Here is a 12309-nt window from a genome sequence, read left to right as displayed (position 1 = left end):
ATTTATTAAAAAAAAAAACATAAAATCCTATTTAGTTTTCCGTGTTTTTTTTTTCTAAAAATAAAAAATAAAATTATTGTTCTTGCACTTTGATTTTTTTTTTTTTAATTTCTTGGAAAAAAAAAATAATTTTAAATAAAATACTAATTATTATTTTAAAAATCTGAGCTCAACCTTTAAAATTTTAAATCAGCTTAAACCTAATAAAATTAATTAAAATATTATATTCGAGGATCTCTGTAAAATCTGAGGACTCGATAACCTAACTAGCATTTTGAGTTGATTTTTTAATGACCGAATCTCGTTCAGGATGGATAAGGGTTTATCGTGCAAAGAACCAGGTCAATCCGATCCAACCCGATTAAGTAAAAAAAAGCTGTAGTGGGAGAGGTCAAGCCCAATTTCATGCCCCAAACATATTTTTTCCACGATCGTACACATACTCCCACCACTCGTTGCAGTGGCCTAGTACACAGTTCACTATACATGTACAATTAGTCATATCATTGCTCAGCTCCCTCCCATCGCTCATCACCTCGAGGCTTCAACATCCATGTTTAACACCGATGTCATTATCTCCCATTCTCTTCAAGCCTTCAGTTTTCACGGACTTTAGCATTGATTCTTCAACTCCTTTGTTTAAACTTCAATGTTATAGTAACAACTTGTCTTTCTTTTTCACCCCATTTATACAACTAAAAGTTAATTTTTTTAATAACTCGATAATTCAAGTAGAAAATAGAAGGCTGCGTTGAGTTACCAATCTAACAAACCTGAAATTTTGGATCGGTAAAAAAAACAAATATCTAAACTCAACCCAATCCGACTGTACCATGTACACCCCTACTTATATTTTCGACTATAAGATTAAAAATTTTAAATTTCGTTGTCACATGTCTTGCATTAAAAAAAGAAAAATCGTATGAATTTGACAATATTACCCTAATGGTAAATAATTATTTACCTTTTCATCTAAATTTATAATTTATCTAAATTAATAAAAATACTCTCAATATTTTTAAATTAATTTAAAGTATTAATGATTTTTTTAAAAATATATTTATTTATTTATTTTTAAATGCTAAAAGACATTATTTAAAAAAAATGGAGGTAAAATATAAAGATTTGGTATTTTTATTAATTTATTAAACAAATTATATTGAAATTGTTTTACAATAAAATCTACTGGTTGACTAGTCAACGAAGTATAAATACCGATGGATTGGCTACAGCGTCATCTAAGAAAACCCTTCCCGCCATTTACACTTCCCCATTTCCTTCGTTTGATTTCTCAATTCACAGTTCCACAGCGAGTTTCAGTGACAGTCCAAAATCCTTTCTCTCGTCGGAGTTCGATCGAGAGAGGAAGTAGGCGAGGCAACGGCCGAGATGTTGAAGCCGAAGCCGTTTGCCGGAGCCAATGTGTTCGTGTCCCGCAATCTTGTCGCTCCGGAGATATTCGACGCTCTTCACGACGCTTTGAAGCAGAATGGGGCTGAGGTTTTCCTCTGTTGTGATCCTGCTCGAAACGGCCCTAAAGATTATCATGTTATCTCCTCAGCCGATCACGTAGGAAGATTTCATGTTCAATTTATGACCTTATTTCGGATTGGCTATGTGTTTATTGGTCTGTTATTCTGTCTTTTGCAGGAAAAGTTTGAGGATCTTCGTGCGAAGGGATGCAATTTGTTAGGTATGGTTGTTGCCGGTTTGGTTAATTTATAGTTCTGACATTTTTTTGGAGTGCAATTTTCGAATTGGGAGTGAAAGTAGTAGGAAATTGAAGGTCTCGATTATTACCATTATAAATTTCTCAATGCACATACACAGTAGCCCAGTGTCCGTGTAATATACACTTCACTGTTGTCTTGCTTTTCGAATACGCGAACATAGTTGTTTGAAATTCTCATTTCAGTCGGACGCCTGGTACTTGGTGCTCATATCGCATTGCAATTTATTGTTAGAGATGGGTTGCTGACGAATTGAATTTCTGTTATTGGGAAGGTCCTCAGTGCGTGATGTCATGTGCAAAAGAGAACAGACCCCTTCCTCAGCAGGGTTTTACTTGCTGCCTTGCTATGGATGGTGTGAAAATTCTTGCATCTGGTTTTCAGGCAGATGAAAAGGTACGTTGCCTAATGTTCCATTTCCCCCTCTTTTGTACGGAAGTTTATTTCTAAATGATCACACAAAATTGCAGGTTGAGATAGGGAAGTTAGTTAATGCAATGGGAGGAGTATTGCAGACGAGAGCATCTGCAGATGTCAGCTTTGTCATCGCGAAGAATGCTTTGGCTGCAAAATACAAGGTTGTGTTGCTTGAATTATCGCATTGCAATTTATTGTTAGAGGATGGTTTAGGCGTGGGGAGTGGGGAGTGGGGTTGGAAAGGAAAGGATTTGTGATAGTTGAAACATCAATTTTGTTTCATATCGAAAGATAACTCCTTGAAATATTTGCACATCTGAAAAGATGATATTCATGATTATTTGAAACACTATTGTAATTTTTTACCAAGAATTCTAGCGATGATATGAGAAATACAAAAAATGTCATAGCCGTAACTAAACTACTAGAAGGAATCATGAGGAAAGGCAAAAAACCTTTTAACAATCATCATTATCTTAACACAAAGCAATTGTGAATATAAAGTTCAAAATCTTCTGCCTGCTACATAATTGGAGTCATCAAGTAGGGCATAACTAATGCTCAACGTCGTTCTTATTCAAAAGAAAAAGGGCAACAAAGAGCTACTGAATGAAATCACTTTTCTGAACTTGAAAGATTTATCCTATGTATCATAATGAAGTCAAGGATGCTACTTCACCGAACTTCTAAATTAATGTAGGAACACTCTTTTTCTTTGATTTAAGAAATTGGTTAATTTTTTTGTACTGATTGAATAAGGTGAGTTACTGGCTATACGGTAACAGTAGGTGATGGATGATTTAACTGACCAAAGCTTATGTATTTTTTAATCTGCATTCCCTGTTTCTTCTCTTGTTCTCTACCCTGAAATCCATGCTAGGTTATATTGAGATACCTTACACACTTGTTCTATTAAGTAAAGGAAGGTTTCAGTTTGATACATTTATAATTCAGTCTTTTATGATGCGTATCCTATATGTTAACTTTTGGAAGAAGCTGAATTTTTCTGGTTGATGGTAGAATAATTGTCTTGAACTGAAGGTGGTGGATCAGTTAGGCATGCTTGGACATTGGGTGGTTAGCATGATTTAATCTAATAGTTATATGTGCAATAGATATAATGATGGATTTTAATTTTATTCTACCCGAAATGTTATTGCAAAGATTTTGACAGACACTATTCTGTTATTATTTCTGTTTGCAGTGGGCACTTAACATTTCAAAGAAACCTATTGTCACAATTACTTGGTTACAGCAGTGCTGGATTGAACATCGTGTAGTGCCACAGGATGGATATCGAGTCCTTCCATTTTCTGGATTGAATATTTCGGTATCTAGAATTCCCGCAGGTTATGAGTTTTGCAATATTTTATTCCTTCTCAGAGAAAATTGTTTTCCTGTATTTTTTTAAAGAACATTTCTGGTCCTTCTGGGACATTCTTTAAAATTGTTTTTTCCAACATTTCTGGGTCTCAGATGAGCGCAAGGAGATCGAAAAGCTTATCTTGCAAAATGGTGGAAGATATTCTGCCGATCTTACAAGAAAGTGTACACATTTGATATGTAGTATATCCTTTTTGCAGTTTTTTCTTGACATCACTTTTGATTTTGCACTCTCTTTTTCATTTGAGTCGGTCAAATTTATATACTTAAAAATATCTTACTTCAGCATAAGTTACAGAATGAAGGGATATGGATATAATTAGTAATAAACACAATTAACTTTGAACAATATGTCGTTGGATCAGCACTCCGCAAAATAGTTGTACTGATATACGAGTATTGACTTGATCATTCATGATCCTTTCCCATCTGGTAGTAATGACCCATCCCAATGTCGGTCAACTCACTTATGACGATAACTATGCTTGTAATGATCTTTTATGGCTGTAGTTTCTTTTTCACATCTCTTAGAACAATCTTAAGAGAACGTGAGATTGACGTGAGTGGTGAATGAGATACTGGCTTATTCCAAGAACAAGATTGTTCACATTTTTGTATTTCTCTACAATCTCTCTAGTTTCTATTTCAAGTTGAGAGATGGGAGTGACTAACCACTCACGAACGTTTATTTGTATGGTTATTGTAAGCATGCTATTTGCATTGTCAATCCATTTCTAAGTGGTAGCAATAGCATGTTTACTTCCTGGCGTTAGATATTTTTGTTTGGATAAAAAGTTCTCCTTAATGGTTAAGTAAGCTCCTGAAGGTGACAAGTACAAGGTTGCACGAACATGGGGTCATATCAATATTGTTACTCGGAAATGGTTTGATCAGTCCATAGTTAGAAGAGGTAGTAATTCGGGTTGTATATTTGAAAACCCATAATGATTTTTGAATAGTTGACAGTTAGTTGTCAAACAATTTTGTTAATTTGCTAACTTATTTTCAATTCCATTTGTGCTCCTTTTAATTGATAGCATGTCTTAATGAGGAGTTGTACCCTGTTGGTAGCGTTTCTGCAACTTCAAATAAAATGGCAAGGGGTTGCTTGACTTCTCACAATAGCCAAGAAAAGGTTAATGGGAACGTGCAAGCTGCACCGTCCTCATTTATTGCTGATTCAAATTTCTCAGCTGTTTCTGGCCCTGGGTTTTCAGATATGGATTTAGAAGCTACTCTTTCACAGAGCACGTCTATGTTTTCAGATGCTTCTCATTTTATAAATGAGGTTGATGTTGAAGTGCCAGTTACAATGTCAAAGAACGAAGAAAACACTGAAAATTGCATTGCAAATGACTTCCAATCTGAAGACAACGACTTATATTTGTCAGCATGTAGAATAAAAGTTGTTGGGTTTGAAGCTTCTGAGATGCGGAAGATTGTGAATATGATTCTCAGAGGTGGAGGCTCCCGGTACATGCTGTTCAATGACAAGTTAACACACATAATTGTTGGAAATCCGTCAGAAATGTAATTTTACTTGTATGCTTTTTATTCTTGTGGCTCATGGTCACGTGTAATTGAAGCATAATTTTGTGAACTGTATTTCTTTAATTTATAAGCTTGGCTGTGCAGTGACCTTTTTAATTTCATTCGAATGATCTATCCTAACAATTTGAAATTGGTCTTCGTATGTCAAATTGCAGGGAGAAAAAAGAGGTTAGAGACATTGCAGCTTCAGGTGTTATCCATGTGGTTAGAACCACCTGGCTTGAGGATTGTGATCGTCAGAAGAAGGAGATCCCCGTTCTTGGCAGACACATGGCCTATGATGAACTTATCCCTAAAGGTTTGATATGTATGGCTCATATTCTCAGATATCTATCGTTTTGAATGGCAATCTTAAACCTTCCTTCATTCAGAATACTGCATGTTTGCATCCGGATGCATGACCAGAATTTGTTTGGAGATTCCTAGCCTGTTTGTCTTGTTCTATTTTTTCAAGTTGGTTACCTTTTTTTTTTCTTTCTGCAGCATCCTGTAAAACAAGCACTATTGTTATGGATCGGAATAAAGTTCCTAATGTTCATCCAATCATGCCATTGAATGGGTTAGAAGGTAATTTTCATGCTAAAATTGGAAAGACATCAATGATAGAGGAAAGAATTCAAGAAAAAAGTGAAGCAAATGTGGGTGGAGACAAGACCACAAAATTGTCTCAGAAAAGCCAACATTCTGTACCAAATGGTATGAACAAGAGTCAAGAAAAGTTGCGGCGTGATGTCATGGTTCCAAATGGGAAGTCATCATGTGTGTATAAGGGGAAAATATTTTGCTTTTCTAGTTCCTTTCCAGAAGATCGGGTATGTTGTGAAGATTCCTTCCTCTTATTATAAGCAACATTATCTAAAATGTTCAATATGCACCTTAGGATTTTGATACATTATTGTGGTAAATAGCATCCATTTTAGAAAAAAAAAAAACAGAGTAGGAGCCTTGTATTCAATATCAGATGAGTTGAGTAAAAAGTAGTTCATTAGTGCAGCTCTGAAAGCTATATCTAGTTCAACAGTTCCAGCTCCAACTCCATGATTTCAGCAAGTCAATGGAGTAGATAAAATTCTGAATCGAGTGTTCCTTTGACGTCATTCTGCTGCATATACTATTTTGCATCTCAATTCTCAAGTACTCTGCCATCTTGTTTAAAGAATGATTTCGAAAATTTTTTCATAATGCCAAATGTCATTTTGCACTTGAAAATAATACCATTTCCATTTACCATATTAAGATTATGCCTTAGAAAATTTTGTCCATTTTATTTGTGATATATATTCTGATGATCATATTTGAACTCTCTCCTACTAGAGAGCTGAAATTGTTGAATGGATAAATCAAGGGGGAGGGGAAGTGGTTGAGGATCATACGAAACAGAAAGTGCACTTCACAGTTGGATGTCATGGTGTGATACCAAGGAGTACAGATGTTCATACTACATACGTGTCAAGTCATTGGGTCCGATCATGTTTAGAGGTACATTTGATTGATTTATTTGTGATTTCTAGTTTATGGCTCTACTATTGGGCTTTGTTTCTGTTTGTCTTCTTGGACATAAAACTCGTTCAAACCTGTACAGCACATTTTAGTTTAGCCACTGCAAGTTTGGATTATTGCATGGGTTGAGTTAGGATTGGAACTTTGAATTTTAAGGGACATTGGCTTGATGTTAGGCCAGGCTTACATAATATAAAGGACAGGTACTATTAAATTGAAAAATGGAGATACAATAGGTTACATCATTGTTAATATTTTAATGTTTAGGGAAGGTGGTTACAATATCCCATTGTGGGTGGTCTATTGTAGAAAACATGCTTTGACACTGTCTTTTTCTTCACTTTTTCTACATTTAGAAATGTGAGTTGTTCCATCATTTTGCGAGAGGTTTCTTTATGGACAAAATTAATAGGAGTTTGACATTTGAAGAAGTCTTTCCATGACCTTCCCTTGAACTCCAAAAGGTTTTGACTACATCCCTGTGGGAACAAACAAATAGGGACTGCTATTGATGCTTCTCAAATATTTTTTTATTAAACTTTTCCCTTTTATTTATTGGAGGAATTGAAAAAGTATGGATGCTTTATTGATGCTTTATTGATGCTTCTGTTAAATGTGTTTGTTTAATTACAGCTTTGAAGCTAATTCTTAATTGATAGAGTTGAAGATGCTACTTATTTGATGAAATTTTATAATGCTGATGATTTAAATTTTTACTTTTTTTTTAATTGTTAACCTACTTATGTTAAAAATTATAAACTGATATTTGAAATGACTATTGAACATTCATCTTGTTTTTGTTTGTTTATACTGACTATTCAAATAAATCCGTCATGAAGGATGGATGTTTGTCGGATACCAATGAGCACATTCTCTATTCTCCACTTCCTTGTTGTGTTCCTTTGCCTGGGTTTGAAAGAATACGGTTCTGTGTTTCACAATATGAAGACAAAGATAGAGTCTTGTTAAGAAATCTGTGTTTTGTACTTGGGGCCAAGTTCGTGGAGAAGTTGACAAAGAAGGTAACCCATCTAATATGCAAGTTTTCCGATGGGCCAAAGTATGAGGCTGCTTGTAAATGGGGAATACATTCAGTTACAGCTGAATGGATCTATGAGTGTGTCAGACAGGTAGCTTCATTATTTCTGTTCCTCTTCATTATATATGTTCATGTTCATGCGTGTCCTGATAGAACTACATAATCCATTACGTTTTTCTCTTTTCTCTTAGATATGGAATGATAATTTTCTATTCAAAATTTTCAGAGTAAGCTTGTTTCTCTTGATTTGTATCGTCCAAAAGAAGTTACAGCTCAAGATAGAGAGGCAGGCTTATGTACTGTCAGTCAGTTTCCTACACAAGCTGGCCAAATGATAGCCGGTGAAGGTGAATCCCAGTTCCCTACCCATTCTGCTATCTTGAGAGATCAATCAGCTGGAACTAACAGTAGCTCTGTGGGAGAAGTTGAACAAATAAGTTTTACTAATAAAAAGCGGAAATTCCTTGACGAACCTATACAAAAACGTCCTATATTTGTTGGAAACAGTCTCACTCATTTTGACTGCAATTTGAACTCCACAAGAGAAACTACATCAAAATCTTCTGTAGTAACTTCACACGTTCCTGATGTTGCTGCCGCGATTGAGGACTTGTTGGAGCAGACGAGTAAGGTAAAATATGGATAGAACTTTAATTCCATTTTTTTTTTTTTTTTCAAATCCTTTTGTTCCATTTTCTTTTTGAAGATTCATGATCAGAAGTCACCTGGAAAGACTGGCTGCGACAAAAGTGTATCCTTCTTTTGGGATCGATGCTTATTATGTATGAACTTTTGATTTATTTTGCATTTAGTTTAATCCTTAATGGTACCAGATTTTCCCGCCCGACTGTTCCGTCATTGGTCAAGACCATTCAGAAGCTCCTCCAGTTGGTGGTTCATCTAACCAGTGGTTAAAAAGGTAAAATTTGACCCCTTCTTCTCGATCTTCTCGATCTTCTCTTGGAAAGACCATGCCGAATGGAAATTTTGTGGGACCATCCAACAAAGTCGTTATGAATTGTTTTTTTTTTTTTTTTTCCTTCACTGATGAATTGTTTCCTAGAAATATACAGGTTACACTTCGTTTCAAAATAGGTTATTTTGAGTAGTAATTTTAATTGCTCTCAAATCATCCCGAATGCTATCTTAAAACCAGCATACGGAAATAAATACCATTCTCGAATAGTAATTTTCTTTCTTATGGAAAAAACAGTTCTTGAAACAAAGGCAATAAGTTACTCTTTAAACTAGCAAAACAACCCCTGTATTTCTAAGGTGATTTTGGCACAACGAAAACTTGAGTGTGTAATTCCCCTGAAAATATTGATTAGAAGAGCATTTCACCTCCCTTTGTAACTAAGCTACTGAGAATTTTGACATGCATGTTTTTAGAGCTGAAAGAAAAGAAGACGTCAGCGATCCTACTACTGGAGATGGGTGTGCAGGGGCATATGATGGTTTTAGTGAAACGCAAACCGAATCTCAGGTGTGTGGGCATGTGTGTGTGTGTTTGTCATTTATAACTTGCTATCGTAGTGATGGATTTTTGAAAATTTTCACCTTTTCTGTTTACTTGATTTCAGGAAAACTAAATAAACTACAACTCACAAGATTTCATACTAATCATTGAAGTTGAAATTGATACTAGGAACGAACTCATTATTTGGTTATTAGTTCCATCCTGTTAACAGCTCAATACTTGTAGGTTGTGGGTTATGAAGAGGATTTGTCGGGAAGGCAAATGCTCATAGACAGAGTACGAACCCGGAGTAGCATGATTTGAAACTACGTCTGCCCTTACTCAAAGCTTTAAAGATGGTGGTAGGACTAGGGGCTGCGCTGTGAAGGTTTGATTCGAGCTTTTCCTTTTCCTTTTGAGTTTTATGTTATTCAAACATTATTTTCATTTAGGAGTTGTAGAAAATGTTTGGACCTTGATTGGTTGTATAGTAAAAAACAATGTGGCAAAAAAAAAAAAAAAAAAAAAAAATGAAAGAAGGGGAAAATTTAAGATGAGGGTTGCATGGGGCTTTATCCATTGTCTAATGAGTCAACGACATCCTTGCACTTGTAAGCTGGAAAATTGAGCTATATTAAGCCGATTTGCAAGTAACAGAAGATTTGTGGCTAGCTGATGGATGATTCTTATACTGCCCACTCACTACAAGGTAATCCCTCCTCATTTACTTGAATTTGGCATTTCCCAATTAGGATACGTGTGGGAAATTTTTATTGAGTTCTTTACTATAAATTCAAGTTTTTTAAACCCTTCACTATAAATTCAAGTCTCGATGCACAAGTAAAAGTGAAAGATGGAGAGCATGACTTTGATAATTTGATTTTTGTCTGTTTATCATTACTCAATATTCTCTTTTAGTCATTTGTGGTATAAATTTGATGAGAGGATTGATTGCATATACACTTTGGTCTCAAACTTTTAAAGACAACATTTGGAAGATTTTTATTTTTTTAAAATTTTTTTTTATGGGAATGACAAGTAAATGTCTCTAGGCTATTTAGATTGCATGCTTTATATGGACATAGATCATGAATATTTATTTGGAATCTAAATATAAGATTTAATTGTGCTTGCTGGACGTGCAAGAGAATTAAATGTCAAGCAAATAAGTTTAATTAACTCAATAATAAGCTATATTTTATGTGTTAAAAAATTAATCATAAAGGGAAGTGAACAAAATACATGGATTCGGGTCTACTGGTAGGTTTAAACATCTAATATTTTAAGTTGAGGTTATAATGAGGTATGCTGAAGTTGACAAGCATACAAATAACAAAAATTATTCAATCTTAAAATATAATAGTGAAAAGCAATACTAAATATTGGTCCTTCGGACACATTCCATACCTTACAACAATAAATGGAAAAACAACAGCAAATTACTAAAGCAAACACACACAACCCCCAAAGGGAGAGTGGTTCTTTTTTTCTTTTTGTGAGGGGGGAGGGGGTGTGGAAAGAAAAAGTTGCATTATTCAAATTTTGTCACTACTGCATGAAAACCCTTGAATGAAAGGCCATCAAGAGAGTGAAATGTAACAGTAACTCCCTTTGATTCATGCCCTCACACTGCCCTGACAGCTTGAAACCTTGGTTCCTTTGGAAGGAACTTCTGCTCAGCATAAACCGACATGTAGTCTCCAAACACAAACTTAGGATATCCTTCTTCCACCTCCTGGTTTGCTTTGTCCACCAACTGTGCTGCAGGAGCTATGGTAGCTTCCAGTGATGGGTTGTAAAACGAAGCTATTGATCTCCTGTTCCCATTTGGGGTGGCCAAAATCCGGTGCCAAACACTCTTGTATTTCCCATTGCTCAGGACCTCAATCTGATCACCTGTGTTAATGACTATGGAGTTGTGTAATGGCTGGACATCTATCCACTGCCCGTCTTTCAGGATTTGAAGGCCTCCCACCTGGTCATCTTGGAAGAGCAAGATGACACCGCCAGCATCGGTGTGGGCACGAAGGCCATTCACCAGCTCCGGGTGTGGGCATGGTGGGTAGTGGCTGACTTTGGTGCCAAAGAAGGCCTTTTCCAGCCCTTCGCCACCATTGAAGGCAGCCTTAATGTATCCTTCAGGTAAACCTAAGTTCTCATCCATCAATGCCATCACCTTTTCAGCTAGCTTCTTCAGCTCCGATCTGTATTCTGCCATGGTTTCCCTGCCACAATTGGATTCATAAACATAAATTCATTCCTGTTCTTGAGAAAAGATGATTTCATGGTATATTTTCACGGATTTTTCATGAAATAACAGAAAGTTTGTAGTGTAGATGTATATGCTTACTTGAATCCAGGAATGTTGGAGGGCCATTCGTTGTTATCATGGAGAAGGAAGACATCTTCCCAATCAAGATTTTCCAGCTTCTCACCGCTCTTGTTTTCCAGCAAATCATTCAGGAGCTTCACAGGTTTTGAACTCTTGAAACTTTCTTCTCTTTCCAGCTTGTAACACTCTGAACAAACCCTCTTTACCCTCTCTAGGAGCTCTTCAGGAATCCCATGGTTCACCAGCTGAAATTCAAGTAACACATTTATTCAATCAACCATCATAAAAACATTTAATTACTGCTCTTGCATGAAAACGTTACTCGAGTTAATTTTAGGATATCTAGAAAAGAGACCCCACTTTAGAAACAAAGAATGATTGCTCTTGCACTCGAACATTACTCGTGGAAATAGGATGTCTAGAAACACCACTCTCAAAAGTACTTTTCTTTTGACTATATTACGGGCATGTTTGGAAATGATTTTGAAATGGTTAAGCATTTAACCACTCAAAATCAATTTAATGAATGATTTTACACCTTTTAACTACAAAATCACTTCCAAACATGTTCTTCAAATCTACTTGAATAGCATAACTAACTAGTCGGGAAGTACCTGAAAGAATCCCCATTCTTCACAGCCATTAGCTATCTGATTCAATGTCTTGGCCCTTTCTTCTCCATCAAGCTTTGAGAAATCAATGACTGGAATTGCCATTAGAAGAGAGAGAGAGATGGCTTAAGGTAATGAAGTTGATCAGAGAGTAGTAGTTTATGCTGATGGGTTTAGAAAGGAAAGGGCTGCCCCTATTTATAAGTGTTTCCCTCCAACTTGATGTTAAAACCCTCTAGTAATTAACTCCCTTTTCTTTTAAAACAAGTCCCCCCCCCCCCCCCCCC

General features: G+C 35.8%; 2 protein-coding genes across 4 annotated transcripts; one reads left to right on the top strand and one right to left on the bottom strand.

The window, feature by feature from the left end:
* Positions 1-1255: 1255 nt before the first annotated feature.
* LOC111443414 (DNA topoisomerase 2-binding protein 1-A) lies at positions 1256-9954 on the top strand. Of its 2 annotated transcripts, none has more exons than XM_023081220.1 (17): positions 1256-1569; positions 1651-1693; positions 2005-2126; positions 2201-2308; positions 3352-3496; positions 3624-3715; positions 4347-4440; positions 4568-5060; positions 5237-5379; positions 5565-5893; positions 6396-6560; positions 7421-7711; positions 7847-8251; positions 8327-8371; positions 8454-8539; positions 9013-9106; positions 9326-9954. In XM_023081220.1, the coding sequence occupies exons 1-17, from the start codon at positions 1390-1392 to the stop codon at positions 9401-9403; spliced, it is 2913 nt and encodes a 970-aa protein (XP_022936988.1). In that variant the 5' UTR covers positions 1256-1389; the 3' UTR covers positions 9404-9954. The 2 variants fall into 2 exon arrangements, with proteins under 2 accessions (XP_022936988.1, XP_022936987.1); XM_023081219.1 differs by having other exon boundaries at positions 5237-5388.
* A 455-nt stretch (positions 9955-10409) lies between these two features.
* Positions 10410-12230, bottom strand: LOC111443415 (1-aminocyclopropane-1-carboxylate oxidase 5-like). 2 transcript variants are annotated; one of them, XM_023081222.1, is made up of 4 exons: positions 12026-12230; positions 11430-11656; positions 10707-11304; positions 10410-10662 (listed from the first exon to the last, which is right to left on the bottom strand). In XM_023081222.1, the coding sequence occupies exons 1-4, from the start codon at positions 12125-12127 to the stop codon at positions 10660-10662; spliced, it is 930 nt and encodes a 309-aa protein (XP_022936990.1). In that variant the 5' UTR covers positions 12128-12230; the 3' UTR covers positions 10410-10659. The 2 variants fall into 2 exon arrangements, with proteins under 2 accessions (XP_022936990.1, XP_022936989.1); XM_023081221.1 differs by having other exon boundaries at positions 10443-11304; positions 12026-12228.
* Between the last annotated feature and the right edge of the window lie 79 nt (positions 12231-12309).

Source organism: Cucurbita moschata, unplaced genomic scaffold, assembly GCF_002738365.1.
Source record: "Cucurbita moschata cultivar Rifu unplaced genomic scaffold, Cmos_1.0 Cmo_Scf00005, whole genome shotgun sequence".
Classification (NCBI taxonomy): domain Eukaryota; kingdom Viridiplantae; phylum Streptophyta; class Magnoliopsida; order Cucurbitales; family Cucurbitaceae; genus Cucurbita; species Cucurbita moschata.
Note: the sequence above shows the minus strand (reverse complement) of the source record. Positions and strands in the feature narration are given on the sequence as shown.

What these genes read in the sequence shown, in the direction of transcription:
- LOC111443414 (XM_023081219.1), top strand. Translation starts at nt 1,390, where the DNA reads ATGTTGAAGCCGAAGCCGTTTGCCGGAGCCAATGTGTTCGTGTCCCGC. An exon ending in GTACACATTTGATATGTAGT is followed by an intron (nt 3,716 to 4,346) that starts ATATCCTTTTTG and finishes ATGGTTAAGTAA; the next exon opens with GCTCCTGAAGGTGACAAGTA. An exon ending in AGACTGGCTGCGACAAAAGT is followed by an intron (nt 8,372 to 8,453) that starts GTATCCTTCTTT and finishes TAATGGTACCAG; the next exon opens with ATTTTCCCGCCCGACTGTTC.
- LOC111443415 (XM_023081222.1), bottom strand. Translation starts at nt 12,127, where the DNA reads ATGGCAATTCCAGTCATTGATTTCTCAAAGCTTGATGGAGAAGAAAGG. An exon ending in AAGAATGGGGATTCTTTCAG is followed by an intron (nt 11,657 to 12,025) that starts GTACTTCCCGAC and finishes CTTGAATTTCAG; the next exon opens with CTGGTGAACCATGGGATTCC. An exon ending in TCCAACATTCCTGGATTCAA is followed by an intron (nt 11,305 to 11,429) that starts GTAAGCATATAC and finishes CAATTGTGGCAG; the next exon opens with GGAAACCATGGCAGAATACA.